The sequence below is a fragment of the Protomyctophum parallelum genome (assembly GCF_964188405.1).
Source record: "Protomyctophum parallelum genome assembly, chromosome: 11".
NCBI lineage: Eukaryota > Metazoa > Chordata > Actinopteri > Myctophiformes > Myctophidae > Protomyctophum > Protomyctophum parallelum.
In genome coordinates this window covers 39,472,145-39,496,796 of record NC_139707.1, presented here as the reverse complement: position 1 = coordinate 39,496,796, position 24,652 = coordinate 39,472,145, and the positions used below count along the sequence as shown (strand labels likewise).

At 42.5% G+C, this 24,652-nt stretch overlaps 1 protein-coding gene across 1 annotated transcript in view; it reads right to left on the bottom strand.

The window, feature by feature from the left end:
* mao (monoamine oxidase) overlaps nt 1-23,619 on the bottom strand; it is a 36,124-nt gene extending 12,505 nt beyond the window's left edge. Inside the window, exons 1-5 of the mRNA XM_083776357.1 lie at nt 23,502-23,619; nt 10,975-11,069; nt 9,084-9,221; nt 3,701-3,805; nt 2,030-2,121 (exon numbers count right to left, since the gene is read on the bottom strand). Coding sequence (XP_083632483.1) covers nt 2,030-2,121; nt 3,701-3,805; nt 9,084-9,221; nt 10,975-11,069; nt 23,502-23,556 — 485 coding nt within the window. The 5' untranslated portion in view covers nt 23,557-23,619. The remainder of the gene's footprint in view (nt 1-2,029; nt 2,122-3,700; nt 3,806-9,083; nt 9,222-10,974; nt 11,070-23,501) is intronic.
* Between the last annotated feature and the right edge of the window lie 1,033 nt (nt 23,620-24,652).

Here is a 24,652-nt window from a genome sequence, read left to right as displayed (position 1 = left end):
TCTTTGTAGGCATTTAGAAAAGCTACTTTTGATACTTTTTGATTTTAAAATCAAGTAAAAGTATAAAAGTAGCTCACATTAAATGTACTTAAGTAATTTTCTGATTGGTTACTTTTACTTAAGTAACTTTCAAGTAGAATAACTGTAGTTTTACTTAAGTAAAATATTGTAGTACTTTTTCCACCACTCCATTACTTTTCAGGCATTTAAAAAAATAACCTGTGTTCCAATGGATCGTATGTCATTAATTAGTTAGTAGTTAAGACATTACCGTAATTTCCGGACTATAAGCCGCAGCTTTTTACCCATGATTTGAACCCTGCGGCTTATACAACGGTGCGGCTAATCTATGGATTTTTACAGCTAACGCAGAGCCATCTCAGGCTCTGAGCTAACGTAGCTGCGGCTTATAGTCCGGTGCGGCTTATAGTCTGGTGCGGCTTGTATATGGGATTTTCCCTAAATTTGGCTGGTGCGGCTTATATTCAGGTGCGGCTTATAGTCCGGAAATTACGGTAAATTGGTTCAATATTTATAAAATATTAACCATGTCCCACGTACTCTTTAAGATCTACAAGCTCACAACCAGTGTTGCCAACTCTCCAGTAACGGAAGTAGCTAGTGGCTCCTCGAAAAGTAGCTAGAAGTCGCTAGGGGTGGGATATGCGCGCGCATAGTGTGCGCCGGCCCTAGCGACTTTTTAGCGTCCCTAGCGACTTTTAGGCGCCCCTAGCAACGAAAATATGTAGCCAGCCCAGAAAAACATTTTTCGACACTGAGGCACTCTCTGTGCTGTGGTCTGAACCCGGAAAATTCGCTGCTCGTTTAAACGCATTGTAATTAAAAAAAACATACCTCAATTCAACTAACGTTTAGAACGCTATTTTGTTTCCGATCCATACAGGAATTAGAAGTTTAATACTTTATGCATTTGAGTGTGTATTTTATTTTTACTAGCAGACTAAAGTGAGCTGCCAGTGCTTCCTCTTTTCTTGCTCTGTCACAGAGCAAGAAAGGAGGAAGCACTGTGGCAGTCTGTGCACATAACCGAGCCGAGGAAGCCACTGAGCCAGACGCGCCGACCACTTTTAGTTTTGCCAACTTAGCGGATTTGAGGCTGAGAAGGAAAATTAAGAAAAATGAGGGTTTTATCTCTGGCGCCTGTCAACACGATTTGTCCCCAATTCACCAGAAAAAGTAGCTAGATTTCTCGCCAGAAGCTTTTCACAAATTCAGTCACTAGGGGGGTCTGGAAAGAAGCTAAATATGGCGACAAATCCGCTAAGTTATAACACTGTTAACACTGCTCACAACATCTCACAACCTTTGCAAGACACTCTTGTAAGACAAAGTAGAGAATTCATTTACTAAACAAGAATGACTCAGTCATAACTGCCAGCTCTGCAGCAAGCTCTCGTTTATGAACATCTATAATCAGTGTGTGTGCCGCAGCTGGGCTCTGCCTGAGCTCACGGCTTCACATTGCGGTGTTCAGACTCCAGAGTATGGGTTTTATGCCGTTCAGACTATGGGTTTTATGGGTAAGTGTTGGCAGTGTTGGGTGTAACGTTAAAAATAATGGTGTTATATAACAAGAATACTTTTTTATGGAAAAGTTAGTTTGCAAATAGAGTAATCTTACTAATCTGTTACCTAGTTACCTTTTCCAAAAACAATGCCGTTACTAGTTACATTTAACACCTATCTTTAGTAGGCAGTAATCCAGTAACCTAATGACGTTACTTTAGATAGTAACGATGCCCAACACTGCCCATTGGCTTAGAGGCAGCCTAGAGGCAGCCAATCATGAAAAAGTGTCCACTGTACGGTCGCTAGTAGAGGTAGGTGAAACATGTTGTCAAGCAGCTGGCGAAAAACATGAAATGAGGACATGCAGGGTTTCTGCCCGACAACAACGATATGTGCCACAGATGAGTAGTGTCCATGTATTGTGATGTATTTTGATGTACCCAGTTAATTCAAATAAGAAGCAGACTGAGATTGGTGACGTCAGGGTGCCGCGCGCTACCTGGTCCACAGGAGTTTGTCGAAGAGCTGTTGCATGGTCATAGTGTCCCACTCCTCGGCATGGGGGGCCCTCCATGGGGCTTCTCTAGGGATCTACGAATCAAAGACAATTTTTGTTTGTTTTACTAGCTTTGTGGTGAGGAATACAAAATCAACGCAAATATAGTTAAACCAGAAAGACGTCAGCCTCGTAAAAGATATTTTTTTATGCCAAAATGTCTTTAAAGCTAGAGATTCATTATGAGAATAGTCAGGTTGGGATTTGTCATAAATGCAAAAACCCTGTAACGATACCGCCCTTTGACTCCCACAGGCTTAGTGTCAGAAAGATGCAGGAAACTAGTCCACACAGTTACCTCCAGGCTGGATTATTGCAATCTCTTATAGGCAGCCCCAACAGATCTGCTATTCCACAATGCTGCTGTGCGTGTACTGACAAGAACTAGGAAAGGATTTCCTCATTAGCTTCGCTGCACTGGCTCTGAGAGAGCCACATTATATTCTGGATTTTAATTTGAAAGCATTCTCCTCACCTACAGATCTCTTGGTCTATTGGCCAGGAACCATCATGTCTCAAAGAGCTCATTGTGTCCTATTAGGACCTCACTAGAACTCTGTGCTCCATTTATTTTTGCTTCCCAGAATTTTCCCCAGTGAGGGATGGGAGAGGCTGGACAGCAGACGGCTGGACTTTGAATTTCTCTAACTATAAACTTTCATGATAGCAGACAGCCTAAGTACAAATATAACAACAGAAGTTGTTGTAGGATATGTGGGGATTATCTGACGAGGTACCATTTGAGTGGGCAAAACCTTACATATACTAAATTGTTTATAGGGTCATTATAAGTAAAATAATATAGCCTTTCCACAGGAGTATATTTTTATATTTTTCCAAAAAGAATACAAACAGCCAATAGCATATTACAAAGTTATCCCCCTCACTGGTGAAAATTCCGGGAGGAAAAACAGGGAGGCACCGGGGTGAGTTGTCCAGTATTCACAGTCAGACAAGCTGTTTTTGAATGTTATCAATCAAGCCTGGCCCAATACACAGTGTGCTCACTTTTCCTGGAAGAATGTTTGACTGTCTTGATTGTTATCAGCCTCGTTGGAGGAGCAAGGAATCACTGCATCATACAGTATGTAGCCTCGATACAGTATGCTGGTCAGAACGGCAATACAAATGAAAATGTTGTCCAAATATTGTCTTTGTGGCAAATTACATTTACAAAATTCGACAAAATGACACTTGATGACTGATAGGAATGAGGCGTATAGGAATGCCTCCTCTGAGACACAGCTCGAGTGTGAATAGCACCATGTTATCATATTACAATGAGAATAAGTGAGGATCAATTATATTATGAAGATGGTCCTTTAAACTAGTTATCCTATAGGCTTACATCTCAGCCACGCCCACATGTTGAGTGTGTAAAGTGGAGCGTGCTTCCAACTCAACTCATGCCGCACCCCCAGATGTTCTGACTCTCCGAACCAGTGCAGAAAGTTGACTTAATGAAATGTTTTTTATGAACCCACAAAGATAGTAAGACAAACATGAGTAGGCGCTTGCGCGTGTGCTTGTGTGTGTGTGTGCGTGTGTATGTGTGTGTGTGTGTGTGTGTGTGTGTAAGAGAGAGAGAGAGATAGTTGATGGGTCTTTCCTTACCTCCTCGCCCATCTCATCCATTGTTCTAAACAAGTTGATGAAGTCCATCAGGGCGAAGGGGTTCCACATGGGAGGGAAGGAGCCGTTGAAAGGGTAAGACTTCCCCTGTAGGAAGCACATCACCATCGGCATCATTCAGGATTTGTTGTCAGAGTAAGCAGCATTTACAATCACGTCGCCAAAATGGCTATGGAAATTATTTCACTTCATAAAACAATCTTCAGAGTTTATTGCAAAATGGTCACCTTGGGCTGTCTCTATTTTTTCTGGATCAGATGTAAAGCCCAACATTATATGCCTTCAAACTACCGGTACATACATTTGTAACAGATTGGATTTCAAAAGAGGCCTGATGTCTGATTCTCTCTTCAAATAAAATAGGGACACAGCTTTCTGATAATGGCTGTTGCATAATGTTTTACAGCTGATCAAAGATAGCCGATAACGGCTATCTTCTGGTCTTCTGACAAATGTCGACGGCACATGCCACACCTCTTTCATTCAAATGAACTCAGATAACAAATAGTGAGGTGAGGTGAGGTGAGCAGGATTCAAATGGGTTTTTGGTGCAATTTCTATAGTTCCTATAATTCATAAAACTTTGATCCAGGCAAAACTTAACAGGTGATGGTTTGTTGCCTGGTTAAGTGCATGTGTTCAACTCTGTCGTTGGCTATTCCAAAATAGCAGATATACAAGCTCACAGCGCATCACTTGTACACCCGTTATCTTTTTGAACATATACGAAAAATAGAGAACTACTGATTTAGAGGGCATTCGCAGAATAGGCACGGGAAGCTATCTGCATGCAGTAGTATCCAACCGTGACATCAGCTGTGTGTGCACTCTGTCTCCTATGAAGCAGAGAGAGCCACACAGTGGGTGGCTACGGTGCATTTGCCCTTCGGGACCACATAATAGAACTTCAACTCTCCTAGACTCCTACTAACAGATAACTGCAGTGTTCCTATGGATCTCACACAGATAGGTATAGAGTTGGACCACTGCTACACTGCTACACAGCCCGGTACTGTTCATGGCTATGGACTAGCAATAGGTCTGTTGCCATGGTGATGCATGCATTTGAAGTGTATACAAGGAGAGGAGGGAAGGGGGGGGGGGGGTGGGGGGATGACAGCATCTGTTATGACACTCACATGACAGTGAGTAGCAGGTCAACCTTACTCAAATTAACTGCCATTTCTAGAGATATAACTGGTATACATTAACGCACGCACGCACGCACACTCACGTTATTCAATATGCTGACTCATTGTGTAATGACTATATGAAATGGTCATTAGTATAACACGCTAATGCTAACAGTTGTGAAAATGGAGCGGTAGTAACCAACATTAGGTAGTTATCAGAGGTCAGGTCAGGTAATCAGAAGGAAAGGAAATGAACAACGATAAGGTATACAATATAGCACATTATATAGGTGTAATAACACGGTTAAGGCCAGGACAAAGTTTTTTTTGTCGCGTTGGGAGTGAGAGAAGACACGCAATGCACGCAAGGTTATTGCGTGTCTTTACATAGTGCCCTATATGTTGCTATTGTTGCCTTGTGTCGGTCTTGTGAACTATTATGTGCAATACACCTATGCGTCCACTAAATTGCCGCTGTGAAGAAGACTAGCTAGCCGCTCCACCAACTATCTACCGGTATGTAGTTAAAAGTACTATATGATCGAACCCCCGAGGAAGAACTAGAAGAGGAGCAGACAACAACAACATTAAAGGGATAGTTCAGATTTTTTTAACTTAAGTTGTATGAAATACTTACCATTAATACCATTAATATAGTGGTTGCAAATGTATTAATTGATTGCCCGAGTCCCGTGGTGGGAGTTCTGCTCTGGTTTTAGTGAATATTAAGTAGTTCTGGTCATTTTGTGGGGGGCACTGGGGCCACGCAGTAAAAGTAAATTAATCCACAAAACGAACGTAATTTGTATTGTTGACCTATTTCTAAAATATTAGCGCGACTTTCGTTCAACTTTGCCCCCTCCATTACATGGAAAAAAAAATGGGCGTAGTGATATGGACACAAAAAACATGGTTCCGTGTGATAGAGGGGTAAAAAAAGAACGAAAGTTGCACTAATATTTTAGAAATAGGTCAACAATACAAATGACGTTAGTTTTGTGGATTCATTTACCTTGCGTGGCCCCAGTGCCCCCCACAAAATGACCGGAACTACTTAATATTTCACCAAAACCAGAGCAGAACTCCCACCACGGGACATGGGCAATCAATTAATAAAGTTGCAACCACTATATTAATGGCAAGTATTTCATACAACTTAAGTTAAAAAAACTGAATTATCCCTTTAAGCCAGGTGACGACAGCAAGGCAATGACAGTGACCCCCAGCATCCCAATTTTATTCTGGATTCACAATCTCAAAATGTTTAAAAACGCTATTGATAGTGACAGGGACGAGGCACAGGAGAAAAATGGTAAAATTAACCAAAAAGTTTGGTCGGACCATCGTGTCCCACAGGGCAAATCATATTTTTTGAGGTACAGAAGGTCAACAGATAAATGGCATTTACTCAATAAGATGTCTGCTGTGAAAAGGGTTCATTGCCTTCCTGGGGATACTTGGACCACACAGTGTACAAGCAAAAACACTTTTAATAACCCTGTGGAGTGTGGACATGTTTGACTACATGACATGTTTACAGTTGCCAATTCAACCATGCCATAGCCTCTGCCAATCTTTCTCAATCTCTGATAAACACATCCCTTATTAATCAATGACTTTCTCCATTCCTGATAGCGCATTAATAAATTCACTGCTGAGAGGGCTGTAGCTGCCTGTTAGGACAGTGGTTTGCTGATAAGGGAAACCAGGGCTGGCCTTTTGGATTACAATCTGCTATAGAAAAGCTGATTATCCATGTGGCTTGCTTGTACAGTATGCTAACGCTAATTACACTAGTGTCCACTGACCAGTGGAGTAGCATGAAATGCAAGGGGTCAAGCTATCTAAGTGCACATTTCAGCCTCTACAGTTCCAGTTCACTGAAATAATTTCTTTGTGCCACATGTGGGGATTAGTGCTGTTGTTTGAAAGTTAATTCACAGACTAAGGCCTATCTTTGATTTTATTCATCCGAGTAAGGTTTTGGCTAATCCAAAGCTACTTAAAACTCTAAATACAAACAAGTATATCACTATAAAACCTGAGCTTATTAAGGAAACACAAATCAGTGTTGTGAATTGCGTTTACAGGTTAGTTTGCCACAACGTACTGTAGGAAAAGACATCAAAGGCTGCTTTAAGAAATGGTGGAGAAATGAATGCATGAATGCAGTTGTTTGACTAGAGTGTTTAGTCTCTTCTCAATCTAAAACTAATACAGTACATTTTGATTATGTAATTGGCTGGGTAGTATGCAGTCTCTCTGTAAGTAAGTATCTATGTGTTTCTAATGTGCTTTTGCTAAACTATAGCAACTGTATCACTCCTAGTTCGACACAAAGGATGCTAAATGTAGGCCTGTAACTCAAGTGATTTAGTGATCCGTTTTGACCTACTTTAGGCATTGAGTACAGTGTGAGTTATTATATACAGCCTCATGCTACACACACAACACACATAGACATGTAAACATACACGTGGTGCACACAAACATTTACACACATACAAATGCACGTACTGTACATAAAGGGGAGCTCTGTGGAGCGCATATCTCTGCCAGGCTGGGTTTGCCTTGGGCAGAGTTATGTATAAGTTGTGGGTCACAGCCTGGTGGAGATAATCACACAACAATACACAAACATACAGTATAGATGCACACAAAAATACACACAATAATATTATATACAGTACACACAGACAGTCAAAGACACTGATAAAGGTTAGCAGCTTTTGATGAGGCACGCTGCCATGGAAACCAGCCTACAAGGGAAGTATGTACTGTATTAGTGTGTATGTGTCTTTTCTGGGAGTTCAGGGAGGTAACCAGGGGTAGACACTGGTCCCTTCACAATGCAATAATAATGCATAAACTAAACAATAAACAGCGAATGTCTATCTAACTAAAACGACTTATGCACACGTAAACCTAACTAATATGAATCAGACTAAAAATAAACATTTCACAATGCTGGTCAGAGTGTGTCTGTGTGCATCCGCACGCGTGCACGTGTCATTAAAAATAGCGTAACTCCAGTTAGAAATAACCAACGAAACATGATAGTGAAATTAAACATGATAGTAATGAGTGAAATTGCAGAATCACAGAAGTTCCCAGTACAAAAACATATATTTTTGTTGGTTTAAGAGTTTGTGGCACAGCATCAACTTCCCTATACTACTTTCTGGTGGAAGTAGGTCAAGTCAGTAGCACACTGCTGTTAGAGTACAGAGCACTGACCACAGAGCGGTGACTGCAACGCTTAAAGCTCTCCATATAAAGTTGAGGCTAGCCTGACTGGCTTCGTGTCCATGAAGCACAGACACAGAATATTGAAACAATATCATATGAGAGGGTATTGTACATGTATGGGTCATAGGAATGTGCGTATTTTGTCTACATGTGCAATATTAATACTGCACAGTAGCACAAAATCCACATCTGATGTGTGTTATAGTTCATAGTCTATGGCTACACACATGTGCAAGGTCTGTGAAATACAGTTAGGCAGCAACATGAAGCATAATAAAATAATGCTTCACTCATGTACAGTACACGTACACACACACGAACATGAACGTGCACACATACAGACACAGGAAGCAGCTGGCGCCACTAAACAGTCCAGTGATTTACAGTGAGAATGGAGTTGGTTGGCTAGGGCACACGGCAGCAACAGTAGGGAAATTGAATCAGGTGCCTGTGTAAAGGACAGCGGTTCGCCCACCCTAATAAGATATGGAGGAAGAAAAAGGAGCCATAAAGAAAGATCTTCTTGTTGCCCTCCTGCAACTCTCTTCCCTTTCCCTCTCCTCTCAACCACTCAGAAGGGAGAAACAACATTAGACAAGCTATGTCCCCCAGGCAAAGATTGACATCTCCAGTTGCTAGCGCCCTGTGGCCGCCGGTGCTAATGCTGTGGAAAAGGGGGAAGGGTGGGGAGGGCTACGACTGGTGAAGAAGCATACTTTTGGGACAAAGCATGCTTTTGGGACAACCTGTTTTTAAGGTAAACCACACCAACTCAAAACATGTGATAGTCAATAGTGACCAGAGGTCCAGAACGCAACTCCCAAGGCTCAGGGATTTGTCAAGGTCTGACATACTGGCTCTGGGAAAGGCTAAATCACTTTCAAAATCACAAGGTGGGGCTGCACGGTCAGTTCATGGTCATGTGCAACCGACAAAGGGAGATGGTCAACGTGTTGCATATCATCCAAAAACGACGTACTCACATTAACGTAGTGCACAAGGCGCTCCTGCTCATTGACCTTGTAGGTCTGGACGCCATACTCTTTGGCCAATCGCAGGATGCGGTTCTGTGTGGGCCCGATATAGGCCCCGCCCAGATCGACCCACTTTGTCTGTTCATTCTGCATTAAAACGTAGCCAGGAGAGAAAACAAAACATCAAAATGTGTATTGTAGAAAGCTATAAAGAAAATAATAGTGTAGAACAGGGGTTTTCAACAGGTGGTCCATGGACCACTGGTGGTCCGTGGAAGTATTGCATGTGGTCCATTCATTTAGTAATGCAGGATTTGTTGATTTTTAAACCAGGGAACTGAATGACCTATGATGACCATCCATGTAGTCGTTTACTGCCAAGTTGGAGGTCAAGAAATTCCACAGAAAAAGTTTAGTTTGAATCTCAAGAGGGGGAAGTGCATCGAATTATCATTATTATTAGGAAATGATTAGTAGTCAATGCAGAGCCGAAGAGTTTGATCAATCCTCAAGGGGGCCCGTCCCCCCCCGCAGCCCCGCCTCCCCGCACCCCCCCGTCCCCCCCCGTCCCCCCCCCGCCGCAGCGCGGAAAAAAATAAGTTGTTTTCGCTGGTACTTTTAAAGCAGCTTCTATAGGCCAATGTCCAAGCCAAGGTGAGGACTTTCAGGACTATATTATTATTATGAGAGGGAGAGAGAGAGAGAGAGAGAGGGAGATATAGAGAGATACGGAGCCTTTGGGTAGGCTACAGAATTGCGTCGCGAGGCCGCCGCCGCGGATTTATTTATTTATTTATTTCCCAAATGGTCTAAAAATGAGTTCTTTAGCATACTTTTACCAATGAATTAGCCTATACACAGACAGCGACTGATCAGCCTATTTTGGACGATATGGGTCTTTTCTCGAGTCAGTGTGTAGTCTCACTAGTCTGTGGTTAGGTCTCTTTGGTGAATTCTTGATCAGTGTTATTATGTCACGCCTCAAGATCAACTACAAAAGAAACCCGATTAGCACTTTTTAACACCTCTTGGACGGCCGGTGTCTCTCAAGACAGACTGTTGCCTGAGGAACAACAGGGGAGGCGCTGTTTTCCCGAATATTTGACGATGGGATTCTCAGATTGCCGGCGGAGAGGTCCAAAATGTTCGGAATTCCCAGAAAATATGTAATGTAAATGTAAAATGTCCACGAAAATCTTCATGGGGGCCGAAAGGGGCCCTAGGATTCTTCATGGGGGCCATGGCCCCGTGGCCCCCACAGACTCTACGTCGCTGAGTCAATGGACCATTGGTTGAGAAACAGTGGGATGTATGTATACACATGGGATGCATAGCAAGTGTTACAAATGCACTATATCCCATTCTACAACAGGCCGTTTCGAGGAAGCAATCTGAATGGTTGAAACGGCTTCTAGCCGTGGGTTAAACCAGCACCATTCACCACCTAATCAACAGAGCGCTAGCAAACTCGGTGGCTAGGCTAGCTAGTTTCTTGGGACATTTGGGGTCGTAGTGACATCATCTGTCATTAATTATTTTTTTTTCAGCGATTTTCTTAGTTTTAAGGGTAACTGTTGTAGAATTGCAATATTACACTTGAGGGTGTGGTTTAACGTGATTATTGCCACTTCAGTGATGCTTGCGGAACTCGACTTCGTCTCGTTCCTGACCTCATCCCTGTCGTGGCAATAATCACGTTAACCCACACCCTCTCGTGTAATATTGCTTAATTAGCCCATATCCCCACCCACCCAACACAACAGTGGTCCCCGGGTTGATTCTAAGTCAGGGTGGTGGTCCCTCGCCTCGTTCACAATCAGTTGAAAACCCCTATGTGGATTTCTGGACAAAGGAAGACAGCAATTGCTTTGTGAATATAATAGCAGGTGCTGGCTGTTACCTGTACAGTGAAGGTCCGTCCACCAACCCGATCCCTAGCCTCCAGAACTACAGGATTCAACCCCTGGGCCTTCAACAGCTTAGCTGCACTCAAACCTGCAGACAGGGAAGCAGATGCGGCCGGTTACAACATTATATTTGTCACATACTGTATTTTATGTTCTCTCTTTTTCTCTTTATTTCCGGGACCTGGCCTTGATTTGTCTTCAGGACTCCCGGCTGAGCTAAGGAACGGGGGATTAAAAGACAAAAGATGGCGACGTTTTGTTTGCATTGTGTGCTTATTTTTTAGGCTAAAACTTTGTGTTAACCTGGTGGTGCTGGGCTTGTGATGGAATAATAGGAGACTAACATTGCCAAAATAATACTAAACCAATGGCTAACAAGATTGGGGTAGATAGAGGGAACTCCCTCTAGTGTTGTGATCGTGGACCTTTGTTGACATTCGGGAAGGATTTTGACAGGTTACATGGGTATCTAGTAGGGGTGAAACGATACATTTTAATCCATTCTGAACGGGAACCCATTTTGGTGTTGGCATCATGTTATGGTTTAGCTATTGAAAAATAGCATATCTACATTAAGCTCACAGCGCGAGTGGCGCGCTACGAGCTTGTAGGTCTGCTATTTTTCAAAAATCGAAGAACGACTGACATTTTTAGAATCTGATCTCAGGTCAGACTCAGAATGGGTTAATCAGACCAGTGTGTGTCCAGTGGAAACCTCGTATGAATCTGATCTCAGGTCAGAATGGGTGATACAGTGATACAGTGATACGTATCACGATACATGGTTGACGATACGATACATGGACGATATTGGTTCATTATGGTGATTCGATTCAATGATTTGAAATGGATACAGTAACTATTTAAAATACATTGACATTATTTGAAACTAAGTAATTAAACCTGTCTTTTTCTTTTTTCTTAAAAAAAAAGCTAAATACCACGCACAAAAGTGTATAGCATTGATACAATAGATTATTTCAATAGCAAAACGATTTGACACCGATTATTTGCATTGCAAAACGATACGATACATAGTCAATGCTGCCGTTTTCATTTCGATACACTTCGATTCTTGAAATTAAAATCGATTTTTGCTATCTATTTGCTATCTATCTATTGCTATCTATTTGCTATCTATTCGATCTATTAGTGACTAATACTGACTATATCGTTACACCCCTAGTATCTAGTGAATCTTAGTCTTAATGAATGGAGATTGAAGTAACATGTGGGAGATGGGATGGACATGGGATGGAATGAATGGGAGGGAGAATGCAGTGCAGGGCTGCAGTATAGTACGAGAGGCACACAGGCAGAACAGCTGACATGCTTATCATGTGAGGAGGAGAGAGAGAGCAATGCCTAGAGCAGGGCTTTCACATCTTCACTGACCGACTGACTGACTGACTGACTGACTGACTGACTGACTGACGGCCTGACACATTTTCCACACACTGACTTCAGGCAATCTGTCTTAACTTTAATTCAATAAGACATTACACCAACCCACACCACTCTGTGCGCTCTCACACACACACACACACACACACACACACACACACACACACACACACACACACACACACACACACACACACACACACACACACACACACACACACACACACACACACACAAGATTAGCATCGTAAAAGTGGTTCTGTTACAGTGATACAATCGCTTTTCAAATTACTAGAGAAATTCATATAAAATTTTGTCTGGCAAAATAGGAGGCCTAGAATTAGACTGAAAATGTTGATGTCACCAAAGGAGGGCTGGGTCTACCGAATATGAGAATGTATTACGGGGCAGCTCAACTCAGAGCAGTGGTGGCTTGAGTGTTCAGAGATGCGGAGACAGGATGGGTCCCTATAGAACAAAACTCAATACCAGGAATAGCACTATCTACCCTTCCATTTCTCAGCCAAGAGATCAAAATAAATAATATATGGGTTAAACATACATTAAAAATGTGGGTTTCAGTACAAAAACAGCTAAAGATAGCCACGGCCCTATCAAGAGCCATGACAATAGTAGGCAACATAGAAATTATTCCTTCTATATGGGACAGCAATTTCTAACAAAACTCATGTAACCAGTTATAGTTCCCTTGCTTAAAGGTATATTCAGTGATTTCACTCAAAAAACCTTAGGTTTCGTTTTTGGCTGGGACCTAAGCCTTTCATCCAATCAGGATAGAGAGCCAAAAACGAAACCTAAGGTTTTTTGACCCCCAGGGGTTAACTGGGGACAGGGAGGAACTCCTTATATGGTCAGCACACTCTATAGTAGAGCGGATTATCACAACAAAACAAAAAAATAAGTGATCTTTGAATTAAGTGAAATCACTGAATATACCTTTAAATCAATAAACTATTATGTTTCATTACATCCCTGCCAGCATTGCTGTGTGCCATAATGTCCACAAACCCAGTTAAACACTACACAGAATAAGCAAACATGCCCTGTAACTGTGTTCATGAAATAAATTCAACCTGTTATCCAAAAAAAAAAAAAAAAAAAAAGGTTCTGTTTTTTGTCAGTCCAGCAGTCATTCGAGAGCCTCTTTCACTGTGAGCCAAAATGAGAAAGAGAGGGAAGGCTGTTTACGTACATGTTTATAATAAATGAGCTTCAGACAGCATTCGTCTCAAAGACCAACCATGGAACAATTTGAAACACAAACAGAACAAAGGGGTCACTTGCAGTAAAGACGACATATGAAAGTAAAATCGTGAGGGGGAGAGAGAGAGAGAGAGAGAAACAGGGAGAAGCCAAAAGAAAAGAAAGGCCCAGTATTCTCCTCCACACTTGGAGCTATTCTCTCTCAACAGGAGCTCATATCTGTACAAATGTTCTCGTGCTTTTGGCATTGTGCTTCCCCGCTGGTATACGCCAGTCCCCCAACCACCACCCATCTTCTCTCCTTGCAGATGAAGTCTGATATTAGTTTAACCTCACATCGGCATGTATTACCCAACTTCAGCCTTCCCCTCGTGTACAAACGCCCCCACCCCACCAGGGTCTGTGGAAAGCATTAGGTCCTGGTCATGAGGCGCCGGCACATCTTCCCCCTCACTAAATTGACGCCATTAGTTGTGCTCTACTCAAAAGGTCAGACTCTGCGTCGTCCGACAACAAAAGCACGCTTTCAACTGTCTCCATCTCACTGTTTATGCCCGGCAGCGCTCACCTGGGATTGGAGCAAACAAACAAAAGTGACTGCACAGTGCACACTGAGATGTGGCTTTGATCAGTGGCTGATAGAGGTAATCAAACGTATAATCTAACATAATTCACAAAGGGTGTAATTGGAAGCAATTGCCAGTTCAAAGGATGCAGAAGCCTTCCTTTGTTGTCTGCCTCCATCTCCATATCACAAGATTCGCCTAAGATTTAAACTCTCGTAGATGTATTTCTCTACAAGAGTTTCAGTCACCTTCCCCCTGTGTACACTGCAGAGACGCCATTTCAGAATTACCCCAAGTGTTAGTTCCTTAAGCCAAATTACAATACCGCAACTTTCACACTCGCTCACTCCCCTCGCGTCCTCCACTCACTCCTTAGCTCCTCCCCCAGCGAGGAGGAGAGGATTCGATGCGTGGTGGAGTGGATTTGTCTCGAGAATCGGAATGTACTACGCCTATATAGCCTACTTTTATTATCACACAAAAAGCCAGTGGCTTGTTGTGGGCCTTTCACTTTCATATATATATAGGCTATAGATAGGCTACTTTATCATTCTGAAGCTCTATTAATTCAGCGAAAATGTGTCTCTTCAACAAACATGTTTATGCGTGTGTGTGTTGCACATAGGTCAGCCACAGCGCTAGTGGATTGGGAGAGTTTAAAACTTAGGCTATCACATAATGGGGAAGTATGAGGTCAGTGTAAACACTGGGAAATATCTGTAGGCAGATACTGTTCCAGCTACAAAGTTGAGCTGAGGTGAACTGCCAGAGGGAGTTGCTAATTCAGCTGACTCAAAGAAGATAAATCACAGAGACAGTTTGGCTGTGGCACGCGAGTGTTAATTATTATTATCCATTTATTTTAGGCTCATAAACAAAGTATATTGGTGCTAAAGTTCAGAGAGACAAGGTGAAACTATTGGACTACAACGGACTACTGTGGTGTGTAATTACAGTTCTGTCATATTTAATGTTAGAAATAATCGCTGTAAGAAAAACATTCCGCTGAAAAACAGATCATACGCTCACTGACAGAAACATAGAAAGGAGACCATGCAGGCCGTGGGAGGCTGTGGGCCCGTCCGTGGCCTCTCTGTTTGGCCTCCTGCCCAAAGTAATATGCTCTGAGGCCACTTCAACGCCCCTGAAGGCATTACTACAGTATGAGGAAAAGGTCAGCCATTCTCCTGTTGCAACTGTGCATGGCCAAAAGAGCTATTCTGCACAAAATGTGGATGTCTCATCCTCCTCTCTTCCTCCCTCCTCACTCCTTCTCCATGTCCTTTTCCATAGCCCATTAATTAACAACAACCATCCATCCAAATTCCTTGAAATCACCTGTTCTCACCATCCCATCTGTTCTCCTCTCTCTCCTTTACGTCTCTCCTGATACCCCTCAAATGCACCCCCACGCTCCCCATTGCTGCTTGTCTCCAACGCAGCACCTTGGGGGCTACGGTTGACCTAATTGTGTTGTCTCTCTGTGCTATTTGGAATTACGGAAAATAATACTGATAGCCCCGTCTGCATCTGTATTCACATTTTGCACGTGCGCACACTCACACTCACACTCACACGTTTAACATCTTTATTTGCATTCACATTTTACAAGGAATTTCTTGAACACAAACAATAGGGGATGCGCAAGCTTGAAAGAAACTCTACAACAAGTGCTTCAGGATACAGATCACGGGTACAGTGTCTGCATCTGTATTCACATTTTGCACGTGCGCACACGCACACGCACACACACACACACGCACGCACGCACGCACGCACGCACGCACGCACGCACGCACGCACGCACGCACGCACGCACGCACACACACACACACACACACACACACACACACACACACACACACACACATACACACACAGTCACACACACACACACACACACACACACACACACACACACACACACACACAATCCTAACATCCTGTGCCATTTGGTGTGTTGTGTTCATTACTAGAAAATACAAGGAGGACAATCACAACAGTGATGTTGTTTCCCTGACAACAGTAATTGCTAAGATGCAGCCACTTGGCAGGGAGTCCGGGAACAACTGTGTGTGTGCATTTGTGAGTATGTGTGCCTGATGTACATGTCATGTATGTTGGTGTGAATTAGGACTGAGGAGATAGCATGTGCTTTTTGTGTTCAGTTTTCCATTATTTCAGTGTGAAAAGGCAGATAATCTCTACTAGAGCCTGTGCCTAAAGTGACATTTGGCATAACCAGTTCATCTCACACCACAAACATGAATTATTATTGTTTTTCGCCATCTATTTTCAATATTCTCAAAAAAGTCATGGCAATTGTCTGACGAAAAAGTGTCTAACCAATAAATAAAGCAGTTTTACATCCGAAAATAGTCTATCAAGAAAAGATGAAAATGCAGTGAGGAGAATGAAAATTGTTTTTAAATGTTCAATGTTCTAAAACATCAAGTATTCTGTATTCTTCTGGTTCTTTTTGCAATCTCTGAACACACCTAGACAAATTCCAAATCAACTGTAAGTTGGTTTTGGCAATACATAATTGAATAATACAATTATATGGGAGTGCTCTCTGACAATAGCTCTTATTATTAAGTATAGACATAAGAGATTATTTTGTAACACTGACCTATCTAAGTGTTGTGATTCAAGCCATCTACTACCTGTCTCTCTACTGTCAACCATCATTCCCTGTTCTTCAATCTCTTACATCATCAATTTTTCTCTCACTGGTCTCTTTACCTATAGCCTCTATAGTGTTGTTGATTATAGTTCATAGCAACAGGTACTCCAACTCAGCAGCCAGGTGAGATGTGACTTGCATCTTTAGTTGTGTCGATCAGTATGGTGGGGAATGCTGTCACTCTTGGCTAATCGTTCAAACAACACCCACAAATCGGCCCAGGCCGTAGCGTAACGGTCTGGGCACCGGACTGGTAATCCAGTCGCAGTGTGCCGCGGGTTCGACTCCCGGACCCGACACGGCCTTTACTGCATGTCATCCCCCCATCTCTCTCCCGTTTCCTGTCAGCCTACTGTCTGTCCCTTCAAAAATCAATAAAAGGCGTAAGCCGCAAAAAAAATATCTTAAAAAAAAAAAAAACAACACCCACAAATCGTGCCTGCTACACCAGCACTTATGGGACAAAATACACTTCTGACATTCATCACATATTTGCTTTTCCCCCCGCCATCTAACCCAACTCACCGCCAGAAGGTGATCAGTTCAGTCCCTCTCGTCCAAAACATGGGGCCCTCAAATCAGATGATACAAATTACAAAATCGATCATTGACCTTCAGCCTATAGGTTGCTCTGGTACCATGTGTACACGTACTGTAAGAGCATCCTAATGTCGCATGAATGCCTATGCCTAAGCCTTACCCAAACCTTAACCTCACAAAGACGCATGTGCAGTGAGTGCAGATATTTTGGAAAAACACAAGACAGTGAATAGAAGAGAGGGAAGGGACAAGCATTAGGGTATTCTTGGTGTATGAGAAGAGTTCTCCCTCTTGCAGGACACAGGAAACATCAAACAAGTGAAATCAGGGCTCTGAGAGGATGTGTATTGATCTCAGAGGGTGAGACGTTTACAAGGGCCACTGCAATCACATTTACCCAGCCTCGTGTTTGTCAGGATGGAGACACCGATTGGCTGCTTAGAGGCCACAAACAAAACAGCGATGCTGAGAGAATACAATGACATGTTATTGGCTACTTGGCTTGAAATACAGTGCGAGAAAAAGACAGGGAGACAACGAGAGGGAGAGTGAACAACAGCTTTCTCAAGGTGTAACTTCCAGAGTCTTGAGAGGAAATGGGTTCATAAAAATGAATATGCCGTTTCATTGGCTTGGCATCATGCTGGATCGATGCAAATATTTGTCTGTTCCTCCATGATCAAATCAAATAGCACACAGGATCTATGCTTATATGAGTGTTACTGTACAAACTGCACTTTGATGGACAGGCTAGTTGGCACGGTGCAGAGATAAACAGAGCCAACCGGTTATCACCTAACACCTGTTTCAAATCAAAACACATCCCACACGGACAGCAATGAAGCCTTTATGATGCCAGTTGTGCACACATCTACAGCTACCTGTGCCTTTCAAGCAAACCAATATTAGGTATTATGAGTATTATGACAGCTGAATATAATCTGACATTTCCCACAGCTCCAGTTGACATGCACAAAGACACGAACCCAGTCATCGACATCTAGACATAGAGAGTAGACACACACATATAATGCATGCATGCAGAAAACTCAAGCAAACATCTAATGAGTATATGATAGCATTAAGCTGGTAGTTTGTCTTGTTTAAACATCTGGACAGAGAAAGCTCTATTTCAGTATCGCTGCCTGGACTGGTGTTGGTAATTAGGCTGTCTGCCAGACAGTGTTGTTTTCGTCGACTAAAACTAAGACGAAAAAGGTTCGTCGACTACCTTTTTTCACTGACTAAAACGAAATAAAAACGAAATAAAAACGAATCTATGATGACTAAAACTAAGACTAAATATACTGACAATTTCGTCAACAAATAAAAACTAGACTAAAATGTTAGGAAGGGACTAGTGGACAAGTGATCCAGTTTTATGCTGGGTTGCATGCTGAAAATAGCAGATTTTTGCTATTTTCAGCAAGCAACCAAAGTGTAAAATATGTCATTACAACGACATCAAGGCCTGTCAAAACACATTTTAGTCGACTAAATCAACTGTAGATTTAGTCGACTAAAATCATATGACATTTAGTCGACTAAAACTAAACTAAACACTAGAACATTCCAGGCGACTAAAATGTGACTAAAACTGAAAACTATTCAAGAGACTATGACTAAAACTAAAATAGAAATTTGCTGCCAAAAACAACACTGCTGCCAGAGCATCCACAATGAGGCGGAGTTCACCTCCCCTTGTGGCAGAGAGGTGAGAGTGTACACAAAGCTCAATGGCTTCACCTGCGCGTTTCCAGGTCAAAATATGTTGGAGCATTAATTGTTCAACTCAATGACTGAAGACATTTAACCAGATCTATCGTAGCTGACGTTAGAATACTTTTATATCTAGGAACAGCAATTTCACACAATGTGCTTGTGTCTGCGGCTGCGCGTGCACGTTTTAGTTTGTATGGAGCAGCGGTCCCCGTTTAAATATTAAACGAGACAAATTGACCTTATGACTGAGGACATTGTCGGGTCAGTTTCATGGTAACAGATAGGGATTGTGAGGTTAAAGCTGCAGGCTTAGGTTGGATGCATGCTAGGTAATTAATTTTTCTTTTATGTAGCCACAAGATAGTAAAACAAAGGTGTGTTTGTTTGCGACTGTGCGTGCGTGCGTGTAGATTGGTTTAGTCTACTCTAGGCCCTAGACTAAACCAATGCATCACACATTGTGACCTTGTAGATCAGCTAGTTTTGCCATGGGACAACAAAGTAAATGGCTATAAACCATTTCCAAATGTTATATTACCCAGTAGTGCATGTACTGTAATCTGTTACTGTTTCCTCCCCTCTGCAAACATGCTTTACACACTGTGCTGGTCCAAAAATCTGGTCTCACTTTCCCTCTGCCAGCGGAAACACAAAAATGGTGAATTGGCAAAGTCAGCGTGTCGGAAAATGCATTCAGCCGTGACGGACTGCATTTTCTATTGAGCATGTTGTAATTACATAGTCATTTAACTTTAATACAGATTTCAACTGGGTGAAGGTCTTTGGAGAAGAGGAATCCAGCTGCGTTTATAGACCAGTTACCCAGTGAGTGCAGCCAAGTACCCTCAATCATCTCCTGCTGTTACGGTGAATTTATGTGAACTGTGTTGCACAATCGCATATACATCTGTACACTGTAGAACTCAGGATTTTGCCATATAGAATTACTTTTCCACCAGTAAAAGTGTGTTTGAGTGTTCAGTTTAAAATGGAGGCCAACTCCTTCAACTTCAACTCTTGTGGAATGCTCCGTACACATTTTATTTAAACATAACCACGTTCCGATCCCTCTCAGATCTTCATCAGGCCAGAGGGATCAAACAACTAACTAAGCAACTAAGCCTTCCTTTTTAAATTCAACTCATGTGTTTTGCAGTTTATCTCTGCACCAAGGAAAGGGGGAAATGTATGACAAACAACGTGTGTGTGTGTGTGTGTGTGTGTGTGTGTGTGTGTGTGTGTGTGTGTGTGTGTGTGTGTGTGTGTGTGTGTGTGTGTGTGTGTGTGTGTGTGTGTGTGTGTGTGTGTGTGTGTGTGTGTGTGTGTGTGGACCTTCCTACAAATTAATTGGAGTCTAACCTCCCTACCAGTCCCCTACTGTTTGTTATTATTCTTAGCCTTATAATCTCTTCCCTTCTCTGAAGAGTTTCCATGGCTGTGTACTCCTGCACTGCCGTTCCACTTCTCATTATATCCTGTTTTGCACTCTTCTCCCTTTTTTCCTCTACCCCCTCCTCCTTCAGCATCCCTCCTTCTTCCCTGCCAGTGTTTGGTAACAGGCTGTCAGATGTGTTTAGTGTTCTGGGAAAGTGGTGGCTCGCCCTTAAGGCTATGGCAGCCCTACTGGCTGGTGACTGGCTGAGTTGACAATTGCATTAGCAAATAAGAATAGAGCAACATCTCTCTGCAGAAGAGAGAGATATATAAGAGAGAGAGAGAGATACAGAGTAACAGAGAAAGTTACAGAGTAACAGAGAAAGAAAGGGAGAGATAGACCATCCTCATCCTTGTTTTTCATCTGTCATTTGATTGGACAGTAAATGTAATATGTGGACCTCATTGTCACCCAGTAAAGGGCACCCGTTTGGTCAAATGGTGTAATTACAATGTCCTAATGTGACACGAGGAGAAAGTGACAGTGGCAGGACACAGGACGGTGTGGCAGGGGTGGGGACAAGGCAGGGGGTGAGACGTGTTATCAGGACATACAAGCTGGCACTGACCTAATATTTACTGACTGTGTGACAGGCAGACAGCCAGCAGGTCTTGTCTTGGGGCAGTGTTCCAGGAGTTCAACCGCTGTCAGGCATCATAAGGTGACATAACAGCAGTAAACCCTGACCCTAAGCCCAACCCTGACCCTGAAAGACATCTAGATTCTGCACTTTTCACCTGAATGCCTGACCCTTCATATATAAAAAGCATCATACTGTCTGGTAGCCAAATTGTCGATGTGGACACTGGGATATTAAAGGGTCAGGCTAAAGAAAAGGCTATACATACAGTGACTTTTCTTTCTCACCAGACTGCAACTTCACTGTAATCTTTGCAGTCGTCTTTGGTCTAACTATAGGTACCACTGCCACAGGAAAGGTGTTTGCCAACATTAGTTCAGTGTCCTTGACTGACCCCTTAGTATTTTATGTACTTAGTATTAATGAATCTTGCAATAGTTCATATAAGGGGCACGTTAGTCTGAATGACTCAAGCTGTATTCAGCTGTCAGTCAGCTGATTGCTGATGCTTAGCATGCTGCTTCAACAAAATTCGGATAATATCTCCCAGAGCACGGAGCATTTAACGCCAAGTTTAACTGTATTCCATTTGTTGCAATAAATGGTAATTACTTTTAGTGTTTCCTATCTGAAGTATGTATTTAGTCCATGTGGCATGTACTCTCTTTACCCCATCACTTGGCAATGGATTTACATATTATCCTCGATATGTGTTCCTTAAGAAATCTACACTATATTCTTTACAAATAGCCTAGTCTATAAGTCAGTAGCCTACTCGAGACACAAGTCAGTCACAAAACGCTTCACTCAACTAGAGACTTTGTTTGTTGTTAAAACTAGATTGAAACAGTTACAGAGTTAAGAACTTGGATTGCAGAACCGTTCTAGGCTAGCAAGAACCTTGCATTTTGACGTCCCCAGCCAGGGCCCAAAAATGTATTATCTCAGAAAACATTATGTAACATTATGTAGGAAATATAAGTTTGATTAATCAAATACTAGTTTTAACTAGTATTCCAAATCTGATCCACTCAGATAGCCATTTAAAGTTCAGAATTTTTGCACCCAGATGATTGGTAGACAGAGATATCCAATCGTCTTGCAAAATACAGCAACAATATAAACGGTCTTCAATTGGGTACAGAGGTCAGACAAGTTTTCCTCTCATCATCGAATGTTCTCATCGTAGTGCTCAGTCAGTTTTCTTGCCCCTTTCCAGGAATGCTATACTTGCCTCTGACCAGGAAGGGATTTAACCAACATGCTTTCACCTTTTCCGTTCCCTAGCAACCAGGAGGTAGCATTGAAATGGTCATTGATGTTTTGTTTACCTTCTATGTGTCCAATGTCCATCTGTTTTTCTGTGCAGTCAATTTGTGATTTAAGGAAATATGACCATGCATGATAGGTAAACAATAAGTAATAAATGAAAGACTAATGAACCCACTATTGTGACAATACACTATTGTGTATAAATTGTGTATTATACGTACACTATTGTGTATCTATATCTACATACTACATACTTTTACTTGTAAAACTGTGACGTGACAATAAAGTTGATTCTGATACATCTATAGCCTATATTGAGAGGGACAGAGGGAAAATATCTCACCTTGACTAACCTACTACTACAGCCAGGTGCCCAGGTACACTGACACTGTTACATGTTGACCTCAGTAATGAGGTCAACATCAGTCACCTACAGGTGCGAGTGCGACAAATAACTGTATTTATCACCTGACAAGTCAGATGTTGCACTGATATGACACTCGTGAATATAGTTACAGGCTACTCGTGAGATACAGTATTCACGGAAGGGACGTGCAATAAATGCAAACACAGATAAACTACTGTACATTAGTGTGGGGATTCTGGGGATGGGGAAGGAAGGCAAAAGCCTCCTTCGTTATTCGTTAAGTAGGCTAAAAGTCTTATTTAGTCTCCACTTGGACATGGCAAAAACAAACCTCTTCCATTTCAAACAGAAGCCTAGCTGTCTGTTTTGGTAACATTGTAGCGCGCAAATGATACACAGAGCGTATCATTTGCAAATGTCGTGGATGCATGCAGGGCAACAGTTGTCATTGTCACCTACATTATAAAGACCACCAGACTGATAGTGCTCACTGTAGCAGCAGCACTGGCTGGGTTTTTGCCCAGCCAAGCCAGTATCATGCACACACTAATTCCCCTCAGCCCCGTGATAGCATTTAATTGTTTGGACAACCATGCAGCCCGGCTAATTTAAGTTTTTATTTATTTATTATTCGCTATCTCGGTCGGAGAATAGCCCTTTGGGACTTAGGTGTTAAAATAAAATACAAAAAAAAGATATAAAGGTGTTGTGCAAATGTACCTACCTGATATTCCTCCCCCGACCACTATCACGTCGTACGTGTTGTTGAGTGCTGTCATGGTGCTGCTCTCTCGGGTTGTCCCTCTCTCTTCCCTGACCCTGGCTGGCTGCTGTCCGCTCCGCTAGCTCGCCGCTGAACGCAACGCACACACTGGGTCGCGGTCGGCCTGGTGTCAAAATATAGTCAATGTCCCATAGGCGGAAAGGACGAGCGGAGGAGTGTGATTGGTTAGTTGGCTGTCAGGCAACCGCTTGTGATTTACAGCATAATTTAACATACGATCATAATACCATGTGCTCTAGGCTATTATAAAATAAATACAGGATGTGCACGTGATAAATCAGAGTTGCGATTTCGATCATGTATTCTAGGCTAACTCACGCGCATCAGCTGAGGATATCTGACTTTTCTAATTGTAAAAAATATTTTACTCATCATCACTTTATTATTGTCCTTATTTGACACACGTACTGGCGGCACTCGCGCGCGCGCGCGCCACACACACACACACACACACACACACACACACACACACACACACACACACACACACACACACACACACACACACACTTTTGATTGATTGATTGAAATATTTATTAACAGTTTGCAGAATTTACAGTAGCCTACATTTCAAGCACAAACTCAATACAAAGACTGTTAACTGTGAGTGGACGACCCAATTAAGCATTACACTTGTTTACAACAGGGTCCACATTGTTCAATTCATCAAAACATTTAGAGACATACAAATAGACACACACACACACACACACACACACACAGCGGTGGCCGAACGGTTTGCGGAGCGGTCTTGATATCGGAAGGTCGCTAGTTCGTATCCCCGGACCTGCACGTTAAAATAACCGCCGCTGAAGTGCCCTTGGACAAGGCATTGAACCTCTACCATGAAATGTTCTATGAGCAGGGCCTGGCTGTAAACAAGTTCTTGAGCTTAGTCCAGTTACCCTGGGTAAACATAGTAGGCCTACCTTTCCTTACACACACACACACACACACACACACACACAGACAGATAGGAGTCACAGAGTGGATATACTGGTCCATACTGATTGACTGTTCATGTTGTTTACCCTACCTCTGGTAGCCTGGCTTTTTGGGCAGACTGTACTCTACTGTACTGTACTGTAGCC